General features: G+C 39.5%; 1 protein-coding gene across 4 annotated transcripts in view; it reads left to right on the plus strand.

Annotated features, from left to right (window-relative positions):
- Positions 1–1,480: 1,480 nt before the first annotated feature.
- The window catches only part of TMEM241 (transmembrane protein 241), a 51,112-nt gene continuing 38,921 nt past the window's right edge, over positions 1,481–13,671 (plus strand). For 3 of the 4 annotated variants that reach the window (XM_042835986.1, XM_042836009.1, XM_042835994.1), the window contains exons 1-5: positions 1,481–1,598; positions 2,004–2,050; positions 4,826–4,903; positions 9,572–9,668; positions 12,890–12,967. In XM_042835986.1, the coding sequence (XP_042691920.1) occupies positions 1,527–1,598; positions 2,004–2,050; positions 4,826–4,903; positions 9,572–9,668; positions 12,890–12,967 (372 nt within the window). In that variant the 5' untranslated portion in view covers positions 1,481–1,526. The remainder of the gene's footprint in view (positions 1,599–2,003; positions 2,051–4,825; positions 4,904–9,571; positions 9,669–12,889; positions 12,968–13,671) is intronic. The other variant, XM_042836002.1, reaches the window with a different exon arrangement.

The raw sequence follows: 13,671 nt of genomic DNA on the forward strand, positions 1-13,671 counted from the left end.
AACAGCAATAGTTTCAAATCTATCTAGAGCAGAAATTTCCCTTAATTTTACTCAAAATATTTTTGAAGTTGTTTAGCAGTTAGTGGTAGAATCACCATCACTGGAGGTGCTCAAGAAAAGTGTAGATGTGGTACAAAGGGACGTGGGTTAGTGGGCAACACTGGTGATAGGTATACAGTTCGACTGAATGATCTTGGAGGTCTTTTCCAACCTTAATGATTCTGTGATTGTATGATCTTCATTCTTTAATCTGCACTTTAAGGGATTTACAACGATTCAAACCTGCCTCTGCATTTTGCTGTAGGAAAATATATCATGTTTGCCCTAGTCTCACACTTCTAATAAGGTATAACACAAGTATCATGATGAGAGAGATCAGTGTAATATTTTCTATGGAAACTATACTCCTCTAAATTAAAAAATTCACAAGTATCATGTGTTTACTGTTGATGATGCCAGTAAAATTTCCTTATTCTTTCCGAAAGCCTTACAGGATGAATTTGTGGCACAATGCAAAGTATGCTTCTGCCTGCTTCCTGATGTTCAGAGATCTCTAAGACAATGCCTGCAAAGTGGAAATGCCATAACACTGACACTAGTTTCCTCTCTTCCCAGTTCAGGACACACTCACCAGTCCCTTATTTGTGCACCTTTATTCTATGCTGCTACAATAGGGTGTGCACATACAGGGAGAACCCTGCACTTTGCCTGCTGAGCAAAGTCGAGATGAGAACAGCACATAGAGATATGTGAACAGCAAGATAGGGCCTTGCTTAAACCTGGCCTGGCAAGAATGAGGCTTGCAATAAGATGATGCCCAGTGACAGTTAACTGGGTTGGACACATCTGTCACTGCTGTTACCTCCCTGCCATATTTAGGGTTTACACATCACTGGTGTACATAAGCACAGCTGTCAAATACGTTGCTTACTCTTGGTTTCGATTTGCTCTATTTATTTATATATATTTCCTTTACCCAGGGAGGCTCACTGCAATAAGTTCTGTCCAAACAGTGTGAGTTAAGCAATAAAGGCTGCAGTTCCTGAAATGACTCTTTGTTAAATTCATTGATAGGTTGAAAGCAGAGAGCATGCAGGAGTAGCTCCAGCTGAGTTTTTCATTTTTTTCCAGTTGAGCATTTGCTGATTATATTTTAGCATTAAGCATTAATGAACTTGTTGAATACACATAATGCACAAATATTACAGCTCACATTAAATGCAAAGGAAGTGGTTTACATCTGGTAAGTTACGCTATGAAAAAAGGCTTTAAAAGGAAAAAAAAAAAAAAAAAAAAAAAAAAGGGGGGGGGGGAAAAAAAAAAAAAAATAAACGGGGGGCGGAGTGTAGCAGAGCATTGGGGCGGCTGGGGGCAGCTGGGGGCGGCTGGGGGCGGCTGGGGGCGCAGCGGCCGGTGGGCCCCACCGGACCGCATCGCCCTTTTAAGGAGGAGGTGCTATTTGGAGCTGCCGCCGCGCCGCGATGGCCGCCGCGGGCGGTGCGGGGCCCGGCGGACGGCGGTGACCGATGTATCTGAAGCGGCCGGCGGGCGGCCTCGCCTTCTGCCTCTTCTACCTGGCGTCCTGCTTCACCAATAAGGTGAGCGCGGCCCCGCGCAGCCGGGCTGCTGTGGGCTCTGCGCGGCGATGCCCGGGTAGGCGCGGCTGTCAAGCAACCTCGGTGTTCGCAGTCGGTCGCAACAGAGATGGCCACAGCGCGCCCAGAAGTGGACTACTTTAACTTAGTTTGAAATAGTTTGCATTGTACGGCGTATGCAATACAGTGTAACTCAGCGTCTGCTGCTTGCCACAGAGACTGGGGCAGCGTCCAGCGCTTCCAGCGTGGGAAGAGAACTTACAGAAAACGTTCAGACTGTATCTTGTCTGTTTATTTTTCTTTATTTTGGTAGGAGCTTCTTGTATTCTCTGTTGCTCTGGCGATTGCGTGTTAATGTCATAGCTCTGTGCGTGTTTGATGTCCATTAATTTGGTATTTGTTTTTCAGTATGTCCTGTCTGTCCTGAAATTTACCTACCCTACCCTTTTTCAAGGGTAAGTACTATTTTAAGAATACAATTGTTTGAAAAATGACTTCAGTCAATAAATTCAGTCAGTAAACATCTTGGTGTTCCATGCTGGAGCTAACTTTGGTACTTCATTTTGTTACTGGCTTTTGCTGTTAAGAGAACATACTTAATAAAGCCTTAGTAAAGCAGGCTTCATTTGTCTTGGTCAATTTTTAAGCATCACAGTGATTAAAGATATATAGACTCCATCAGTTCCCAGTTATCTGCAAATGTTATGCTTAGGTGTAGAATAGTGGCAATTATAGCACAGCTTGTCTAAATTGGAATGGCACTGTGTGTAAGATGCAGATTGGGTGTGTTCTTTTCCAGTATGCTAATGAAACCCATCTTTAGACACACACCAATACAGTGCTGCTTATTTTCATGCTTAGTCTTTGTTGTAGCTGTATGTTGTAAGTCCCTACCATATCTTGATAAGAAATTTAATGCTTTGCCAAATATACACTTGTCAGCGTTAATAATTTGTGAGATGTTTAAGTTCTTTACAGAGGGAGTGGTGAGGTGCTGGAGCAGGCTGCCCAGAGAGGTTGTGGATGCCCCATCCTTGGAGGTGTTCAAGGCCAGACTGGATGCGGTCCTGGGCAGCCTGGACTAGTATTAAATGCAGAGGTTGGTGGCCCTGCATGTGGCAGGGGGGTTGGAGATTCAGGATCCTTGAGCTCCCTTCCAACCCTGGTGATTTTGTGATTCTGTGGAATTCTGGACTATTATATTCCAGTCTTCTTTCATTTGCTCTTTTGAGATACTGGTTAAACGTGCAGACACTTGATATCTTTCATTCCTTTTTTGCCGCTTTGCATGGGTTATGTTTTGCCTGACTTGCAACTCCAGGGCTGTAATTACTTCTAGGAATAACTCCTCTGGGAATCTCCAGTTTCTTTGAGTGTACTCAGCTCTATTAAATATGCAACAAGTGCTTCCTTCAGTTCTATCACTTGTGTGCAAACAGTCTCTTGGACAAGTCTTTCAGCACACAGGAAAAGGGTTTTGAGTAATGTATGTAAAATACAATCCTGGTAAGTCAACAGTAAAAAAAGCATTTGCTCAATGGCTGTATAGGATATGTGTTACCACATTTACTTCCTTTTTTTTCCGTTATTTGGAAAGACATCTCAGCATCTTAGTAATTTTGTTTTTTAAAGGTAACCATTTCTTTGAAAATAAGTGACTAAGGTATACTTTCATCTAGAGCTAAGGCAGCTGAGCAAAGGAACAAAGGGTAATGCCCACTTCACACCGTTCATTGATGTTTTTTTGTTCCCTGTATAACCTAAGTCTGTATCACATAGTGCTAAGGGTTTGGAACTCTTAATAACTTCAAGCTCTGTCCTTAAAACCTGAAATTATATTAATTTCTTTCGCATAAAGTTGATGGGAATTAATCACTGGTTTGGAGTAGAGCATGATCAAGCCTTCAGCGGATGAGGGATGTCTGGCACCAAGCTCTCTTATGTCCCCAGTGCAATAAAGGTGAAGTGAGTTGTGGTAGTGGTGTTGGATGTTCATCAAACCCTTATGAACAGTGAGCTCACTCTTTTCTGATTATGTCCAGCTGTATGCCATACTGCATGTAGCATTTATGTATGTATGAGAGAGAAAGAGAGAGATTAAATAATTGCTTAAATGCATTGCAATGACTGGGAATAATCAACAAACACATTTTTATACCTGACATATATTTAATGTGATTTAACACTGTAGCATAGGATCTCTGCCAAAGCTCTACTAGATGTTTGGGTACTTTTACCTGAGAAGCAATCTTCCTGAAAGCAGTTAGCCCAAAAAAGAAGGAAACTGGTCATTTATTATGAAGCTTAAAACATCACTGTGCATCACTACTGATTTTAAATTATCTGCAAGGATTGCTAAGGCTTCACGTACTACTTTCACAGTAAACTAAGGAATGCCACTGTGACAAGATAAGTGATTAGATAGATAAGTCACTTCAGAATACACATAATTGTTCTATAGCATTTGAATGAGAAAACCACAGTATTCTGGTTTATATGCTAAGTTACCTTACTGTTTTTACTGTATCTTACTTATTTTTATTTTTTTTCCCCTAAAGGCTCTGAAGCAGAGGCTCATGCAGTGTGATGATTTGATTGTTAATGGCACTTCAATTACTGCATGCTACATGCCATTTGAGTTATAGGCAGTGTGTAATCTAGGCCCAGCGTGAATAACAACAAGAAGTCATAAAACTAATGTTTGAAATTACCAGTACTGTACACTTCATCCTTGGGACTTATTAGTTCATTGAGCTGAGATCAGTCTGAGTCCTGAAATCATATTTTCTCTAGCAATAACAGTTTATATATGTACAGATGTTTATTTCTTGTCACAATCCTTGCCTCACTTGCATCACAAAGTGACGGCTTTAACATCGCTATGATTACTAAATATTTTATATCAGCAAATTTTAAATATTTACTAAACAGTAAAATGGGGATTCAGTAAGATGACTAGAGAAATTGCAGTAGGTAGTTCCTTATAAAACACTTGAAATATGAGGTGGAAAGCACCAGAGTAATAGAAAACCTGGGTGATAAGACGGCCCAGAAAACAAAAGATTTGAAGAGTAGTGCCATCCCTGGTAGCCTGGAAGAGCAGTAGATGACTATAGTCCTATGTGTGCTCTGAGAAATTCTGGAGATTTTAAGGTCATGCTCCACATGGTTTAAAAAAAAAAAAAAAAAAAAAACAACGATTTAGGGATACTGTTCTGTTTCTATTTCAGGTGGCAGACATTAGTTGGTGGAATTCTGCTTCATGTCTCCTGGAAGTTGGGCTGGGTGGAGATAAGCTTGTGTTCAAGGTACAGTAAGGTTTTCAGTATCTCTACATACTTCAGTATCTCTACATACTTTTTGTAGTTCATTTGTTTAGCAAGTCACTAACTTGCTGAAACGTAAGATGATATCCGTGTCTGTATGCATGCGTTCTGCCTCTCTATGTTTCAGTCTAATCAATGTTCAGTCACACACTTCCACAGATTACTAATATAGAGTGGATTCAATTTCACCTTGGCAAGATAAAGAAGCGTAATCACTAGAGAAGGCTACAAGGATAATATATCCAATATCATTTTTTTGCATCTCTTCCCTGGATCATCTGAAAAATACCAGGAGAGAAACCTCAGTAATGCATCCACTGACAGCCCCTTCCCTAAAATCTCAGTGCAGTGGAGTCAGCAAATGTGATTTGACACCTTCTGTAAGATTTGGTGTTCGTAAATGGGAGTCATTTGCCCTTATGTGTATCTCTATATGCATAAGCACACAGCAAGAGAAACCAGAGCAGTGCATGGGACTGGTGCAGTGATCAAACTCCAAATTCAGATGTTTCATCAGTGGATCAAGATCATCTGCTTGAACTGAGTGCTACTACCATTTAGAAGAGTTATCCAGAATATCATACTCTGTTCATAGAGATCCATTCTGTGGTATGAAATATGGCATCTCCTTTACATTTCACAAAATAGTGTGAATTACAAGATATATGCCCATAGTAATTGCTGAGTTGCCATCACTGCAGATACTCAAAACTTTTCTTAGTGACCTAAACAATGTGTCTTAACCCTGAAACTGGGCTATCAGGCTGGTTGACTGTCAGAATTTCCTTTTAAAGTAATTTTTTTTCAGTGATTTGTATTATGATGTGACAGGTGATGGATTTTCAGTTTGGAATGTAAGCAGTAGACTTGCAAAACTGAAGTTCCTTATTGAGAGTGAAATCTCTGCATCCATGTGTGTGGAGAACCAGGCTAATTTCTTTTTTTTTTTTGTGCATGCAGGTGTCCACATCCCTACTGAAACCTAAACAAAGCTGTAAATGGAAACAGGCTTTAACTTCCTATCTTTTATCTACAGTGTAGATAAGATGTGGATATGGAGTTCAAAGCTCTCATTGATTTTGGCAGAGGCAGGATTAGGCTCCAAACTTTGCTTAAGCAACGGTCACTGATATATATTGTCATCAAATGTATGCTGTTTATGCATATTTTGTCTTTGCAGTACAGCTTAAAATGCAAAGGAATGCAGCTAGCACTAACGTCCTTTTTAATTCGGCTTTTCACCAATAGTTGAGAAAATACTTTTGCTTTAAGTTGTGACAGTAAAAGAAGCTGAATAATTTTCCCAGCTTGTAAAAGATATTTTAGTTTTTCCATAACTTGAAAGATAGCTAAGTTAATACTGAACAAGAATCACTTTCCACTGTTGAAGAGGGTGTTTTTATATGAGAAAAGTGCGGCATAAAATTAGTTTGTATTTTGTAGATTGAGACTTCAGGCCTCTAGATGTCAGCATACTCTAGGGAAACTGGCTAAAATGCATCTTCAGAAAGTTCTGTAGTGATTTTCTAGAATATTAGCTGTGGACAAAATGATATGGCCAGAATTAATTGCTTGAATATAATTCGGACTAGTACTTAAGCATGAATTTAAATCTGCCTTTCTTCAGAAGAGTTAAGTGCATGCTTTGTTGAACTTGACTTTCAGTATAGAGCTCTGTCTAAAAAAAGAAAAAAAAAGAAAAAACAACAAACAAACAAAAAACCGCGTAGTATTTCAAAGCTTCTCTCCATCATCTCCTCTCAAAGTCCTTCACCCTGTGAAAATGTTTTACTACTGGACTGAGAAGGACTTTTTTCCCCCCCCCTCTTCCAGCATCTTGGTCTCTGCATCTATCTTTTTGGTGTAGATGTAGAATATTTAAGAATACTATTTCCAGTCCCTAGTCTTCTCATGCTGCAAGTAGTAAAGTTAGCCATCTGTGTACTTCCACAAAGCCCAGTGTATTTCTGTTCTGCAGACAAATCTCATGAGCTTTCTGAACTGGTTCAAGATACACCAAAGTATTTCAGAAGAATTATTTTACTACCTAGAGATGACCACCTGTATAATCAAGATGTTATAATTACAATATAATTGTATAATCAATAGATATCAAGGTGTTATAATTACAATATAATCAAGAGAATTAGGCAAAGTAAACAACGACCCCAAAAGAGAATTAGTGGAAGAGCTTACCCTTCAGCTGAGCTCACCAGAAGACACCAAGAGGGGTGATCTCCAGAAGAGATCCTTCCCCTCTGGTAGCCAGCTCTTAAATAGGTCTAGGAGGGGTGCAGCCTGGCTCCACCCCTTCCAGCAGCACAGGTGAATTGCCTTCACCTGTGCTCCTCTGGCTGACTCATGGCTCGCCTCAGGTGATCAATCAGAGGTTCAGGCCATGACTCAGCAGTTCCCATACACCACCCTTTGTCTGAAGGTTATGACAAAGTCAGGAATACTAGCTTCACAATAAATACCAAATAAAAACAAGTCCTTGGTCCTGTTAAACATATTATTTACAGTAATTGCTCTTTGCTTTGATTAATATCTTGCTTTTTATCTGTTTCTGTTCAGTACTGCCAAGTGCAAGAGATTCTCACCGTCACTGTTGCTTCTACAAGGTGAATAGCAGCTGTCTGCAAAATTTGTGTCCGAAACAGGACTCAGTGGAGCGCATAAGAATGTGTGTGGCATTCACATAATGCCTCCAGTGCCATGATCTGCTGCCCACCTTCTGCCTGACCCGTGTAGGCACCTAAGTCCTATGTTTTGGTTGGCATTTATTCTACTGTTGAATTTTTCCTAGCTCAGAAACTTGGCATAAACCAAAACTTCAAAGTCTGGTTTTAGGAAGGCTACCCACTGACTTAAATGGGCTTTAAATCTAGCCCTACTACATAAATTCATCAGTTTTTTTACGTCACTAAACTTGCTTGTTTTGCACGTACATTGCTGTGTTGCCAACATAAGGAGCTGCTATTTGGTTTGCATACAAGACAGATTGTTGGTGCTGACACATTACATCAAACATCCATGCATTCTTTTTCGGTCCTGAAATTCCCACTTGGCAGCATAAAATTCTCCTGTCGCATCATGGGAAAAGCATCTTAAGTCCTTTTCCATTGCACTTCACAGCACTGGATTGGAAATGGAGACATATTTGGGATGCCTAGAATTTAGTGGTGGGGAACATGAAAGAACGATATTTTTATGCACTAAATGGAAATTCGGTTTTCATCTGGTTTTCCTTTCTTCTTCCCAGCCCTCCCTTTTCTTCTTCTTTCCTACTTTCTTCAATTTACTGCAAGTCCAGTTGGGATGGGGTTTTTTTTTGTCGTTGGTATCTGGTGTGAACTCAGTGGCAATGAGGCATGACAGTTTTAGGTCCTGAACTTTAAAGAGCAAATTTTTATATCAGCAAAAGGACCTAAAGACCATTCGTTTGCTACTCTGCCGTTTTTTTAGCAAATACCCTAGAAAATTATATAAAGAAAGGGAACATGATGTTTAGTTGTTTTTTCCTTTTTCCTTGTGTTAAAGATAACAAAAATTCTTGGGCATGTTTGATCTCATTTAGACTGTTCTGTTTTCACCTTTATTTGTCCTTTTTTTTTTTGTACTTCATGAAGTATTGTAATATAGTGGTACCTGTAATTGCATTTTGACACTTACATGCTAGTTAGAAGCACAATCCCAGTTAATGAACCACAAATACTTTGGCTTCATCTTAAAAATGAGTATTACATGGTAATACTCTCTTGACTTTAGTTCAAGACTTAGGAAGAATGAATGAAGGCAGCAGTGTCTTCTTCAGTCCTGGGAAGCCTCCAAGTTAGTCCTTTGAATCTCTGTCACTCAAAATCTTAGGTTATTCTCTCTGGATTTTACCACCTATCTGAACCTTTTGTTCTCTTAAGTACCAAAATCGGAAAAGGAAAAGTGCAAATTCCAGTGCCCCTTCTCAAAACTGAAGCCTGACTCGACTGCCATAAGCAAGCAAGATTAAATAAAACAAAACAAAACAAAGCAGCAACAATCTGCAATGATTTAATTCCTTCATTAATTGTCAAAATGCCTCCAGGAGTTTGGCTTAGTCAAGGGGGTGTCATTAGGAAATCTCCAGAGACAGGCTCCCACGGAGACAATCCGATCTTCAGCAGAAATCTCTTTGTAAATCCGGCTGAGAAATGAAGAAATGAATGCGTGGGTGGGCAACTGTATTTGTACATGGTGAAAATGTGTGCTGTCTGTGTGAGAGCACCATTTTATGCCTTCATTTGAAAGTTTTTCTTCCTTTTACAGAGAAGCAAACTATTGAAATAAAATTTCTCTCCCTTAAATATAGTAGGAGTAATTGCTATGAAATACACAGTTGTTGAGGGAGAAGAGCAAGAGAAAGAGTGAAAAAGAGGCAGAAAGAAAAGAAAAGCAGTAATGTTGTCCACCTGGGACTAGATGAAGTGGTTTATTTCTGTGTCAAGAGACTTCTTTTGTAAGTGAGAGGAATGTTGAACAATCAGACAGTGAATTTAATATGCACACTTTTGAGTATATGTACACATACATATGTTATATTTCTTGCAAGCAACTGTTGCTAACTGCATGTTAACAGAATGTAGAGAAGTAATGAGATTTGAATTGTTTTCACAGGTCTGAAATCCTGTCCTGGCTTCCTGCGTCTGTAATTTTTGTGGGCATTATTTATGCTGGCTCCAGGGCACTGTCTAGACTGGTAAGAAGCACACAGGTAGACATCAGTTCTGTATTGCCTCTACTTTATGAGCAAATAATGTTTTCTTCATACAAGGAATTAATTCTGTTCTTGGGTTGGGTGGAAAAGAGAGGGGGAGGGCTTCAAATAATTCATAATCTATTAACATTGTTAGAGCAACAGTCCAGTCTTGCAAAGTGTAGGGCAGTAACAAAAAGCACAAAGTGCCTTCAGCTTTCCTTGAGCTCTCTGACAGTCCGAAGAACTCTGCATTGCTCCACAGTACTCAGAGTTTTGCAGACAGATCCACTGTTCTGAATTGTGCAGGTAGGGAAGAAGTTACCGAAGTTATTGGCTCTAGCTTTGCAAAAGGGTTAATGGGACACATTTCTGGGGGAAACCTTTCCAAGAAAAGGATGAAAACCATTACTGTGAGAAGCTTTGGTGCTTTACAGGATTTGAAAAAATAAATTGAAAGTTGGGAAGAGATTTTGGGGATGGCTTGATTCATCAGATTTGTTATCCGTTTGAACTACAGTGACCTATGAAATGTTTAATCAGGGGACGGCAAATCTGCCTTCATTAGAGTTGAATGCCTTTTATTTAAGTAAGCTTGTGTTTCTCAAAAAGTAAAAGTAAATAATATACATAATATAAATAAATGAAAATACAAATATTTTAGAATAAATCAGCTACATGATTTTTTTAAAATTGTTTTACGACTGTTACTGTCTGCAGTAGTTCATGCTCTAGTTCCCTTCTGTCTTCTGTCAGTTCACCTTAAATTCCAGAGCCAGTTTACTTCTAGCAATTTCTAAACTCCAAGAAGCATCAAAAGGGAATTTTTAGACAAGACTCGTCTTGCAATGATCTTTTGAACATCCTAATGGAGTGACAGGGCAGAAAAGGACACTTGGTCTCTGTCTACTCAAACAAAGTGGTGGGCCTCATCTTAGACTCCAGTGATCTTTGGGAAGCATGGCTGCATGCTTGGAAGCCATATGCCTCCAAGTTAGCTCTGTATCATGGTGATTGCATTCACTTCCTCTTGGTTCCTTGTCAAAGCAAATCCACGGGGCTTCCCTGGTGTGAACTCAGGAAAGATCTCTAAGGAGAGAGCTGTTTGGAAATAGCAATAAACCCTTGGCAGCAGCATCTTTTCTGCCTGATCACCTGTGAGGTGGAGAAGGTATGAATCACATCCTCTGTTGCTATTTCTTCTTTCTGAGTTCTGTAAATTACCTTGACTCCGTGCCTTGCCTTCTCTGTGATCATTCAAGAGTAAGATTCAAGTAGTGGCATGGCATAGGGCCTATGAAAAGTTTTTTGTTTGGATCCCAAACTATTCTTGAGGAGCATCACCATTTCTGCATGTTTTTTTGTTGTTTGTGGATGTGCCTCGTTCTGTGGCCATTTTAGAAGGAACAGCAGAAGGACAAATAGTCTTATACCATAGCTAGTATGCATTGCTGGCCCAAATTCAAACCTGCATACAAGCTTTATTTTAACTAAATCTGCCTACAACAATTTTGTGATGTGGAGAGAAGGAAAATGGACTGTCCCAAATTCTTGTACCTGAAATGGCTCACTTCACAAATTTACTTGCATTAATTTTGTTTCTAAAGTTGAAATCACATGAACTTTTGATCAAAACCATGGATGCCTGCTTTAAAACAGCTCTGTGTAGAGGCAGGACCTTAGTTTCCATCTGTACCTCTCCAAAAGATACAGGAAGACTCTCCTGCCCAAGAGTTGAGGGCTGAGACTGGAGCAGCGGTGCCTAGCTCTGAACTGGGATGCATTAGCCAAAGTATGCAAAACTGTGAGGGGGAGTTTTGTACAGAGTCTATTCATCCTGTCTGTCCAAACAGTAAACCTTTCTTTTTGTGAGTATTAAGCTCACTCACAAATTTAAAAAATAGTCACATCAAAGACAATAGACATATGGAGAAGGTTAGCAGGCCTGGGCAAACTGGAGCCGTTGTTGGCTTTAAAACATACTTGAAAGAGCCAAAAGTGGGGGGGAGGGGGAAGGAAAGAAAATCCGTCAAATTGGCTTCATGAAAGAAAGAATGTAAGTTTTGCTGTCATCTTACCTTGTTTATGGTTATTTCTTGTATTTTCTATTATTTCAGGCTCAGGATGCTTATGTTAGGTACTTCTGTTTTATTGTGTTTAGTTGTCTAGCAACAAGGTTGAGAAATGGATTCCAGAACTGAAGCAGGAGCTGACAACTTCATGCCAGTTGTGTTTGTGTGGTTTTCATTCACTGCTAATTTCGAGGTGTTAAGAGTTATCTTGGTGAAACTGTTGTATTTATGGATCCACCCTCGTTGTTATTATGGCTTAAAGTTTTTAATTAGTGATGCTTATCCTGCTTTGTGGGCAAGAAAAGAAAAATCCAGAAAATAGAGATTTCTGATTACAAAGCCGAGTCAAAGAGGTATTTGCTACCTGATACTTACAGGGGAGGCACGTCAGTATGAATTTACCTCATTCTCTACCCATGTGATTTAAATACTATCCATAAGCAGGAAAACACTGCTTCCTGAAACTGCCTTTAGATTATCTTAATCGGAGCAGATAATTGCTTCTGTTGTGACTGTCTAAGAGACCAAGGATCTGATTTGGAGGATTTATTGTGAACCACTAATTTGAGTTGGTTTTGCCTGGAGTGATGGGCGTTTTATTCGTTGTTGTTATCACCGGGATTTGTTTCTTAATGATTTCATATTGGGATTGCGTCCAGATGCCTCACTGGGTATAATTTCAACATCACTTTTGTGTGAACTATTATTACGTTTCTACCTAAATTTCTGGCAGATCTCTCTAGCAGTAACTGAAAACAATTGCCTAAAATCATCTTACCTGTAATGTTGCTAGGAGTAACACTGTGTTAGCATCAGCAGACGGAGATGGGAAAATAATGAGAACAGTTTACTGTGGAGATTGTAGGTATGCGAACAAAGAGGCAAAACCAGAGACAGAAGCCTGTGGCAATTCTCACAATGGTAGCTCTGTATGAACATCTGGACAGGGCACTCAGAAGTGGTACTTAAAGATATGTGTGCCTTGTAATAGTGATTGTACTCTTAGAACGAGTAAATTCCTTTAGGAGATGTGATGTGCGTCTATAATGATAAAAACAACCAAAATAATGCAAAAACCTGGGACAGTTAGCCTGTACAGGAACATCCTTCCTATGTCTGTGACTGTTTTGAGTAATTCCAGCCATTTTTGTTCTCTCCCAATGGCAGCCAATTCCAGTGTTCCTCACTATACAGAATGCAGCAGAAGTCATAATCTGTGGCTTCCAGAAGTTTGTGCAGAAAGAGGTAATTTCACCTATTAATTAGTATGTTCAAGACACTGCCTGTGATGTAACAGCCCTATGACAAGACATCTAATTTCTTTTTATGCAGGCATTAGTGCTATGTGCTTTTTTAATCTCATTGTGATAGCAAGTCACTAATGAGTCCCAGAGAGAGGTTCGCTTTTGACAAGTATCTATATTGATGTTTTCTTTTCTCTTTTAGTGGATGAAAGACTGCAAGTGCATATTGATGGTTTAATTTCCATTTTTAAGACTGCCTTAGTCCAGTTTGTCTTTTCCTTTTGAGAATTAATCTCTCTCTCGTGCTATACGTAAGAATTTCATCTTTCGAGCAGAGGGGAAGGAAAACTAGGTCCTTAGGTCTGATTAGTTTAACATATCTAGTATTCAATATATCATATGTATCAATATCAATTGATCATTATCTATCAATAGATGAATCACATCTCCGCATGAAATTTGGAAATATAACGCATTTTAGGCTTTGTTTGGGAATCTGTCCCAACACCTGCTAAGGTGAGAAGAATTCCTGCTTACTTTAGTAAGATCTCAGTTTGTTTCTCTTCAGCTACACTGGAGATCTTTCTTTTTAGGCTATGGAATGCTTTTCTAATTGTGTGACCAGAGAGGTGCTGTAGGAGGTACTGCTGGGAAGTCACTAATTCATTTCTGAAATGGACCGTGGCTTGTAGTAGAAGAGATCTT

The sequence above is a fragment of the Centrocercus urophasianus genome, unplaced genomic scaffold (genome assembly GCF_019232065.1).
Source record: "Centrocercus urophasianus isolate 14NV4802_14NV808 unplaced genomic scaffold, USGS_Curo_1.0 seq_11, whole genome shotgun sequence".
NCBI lineage: Eukaryota > Metazoa > Chordata > Aves > Galliformes > Phasianidae > Centrocercus > Centrocercus urophasianus.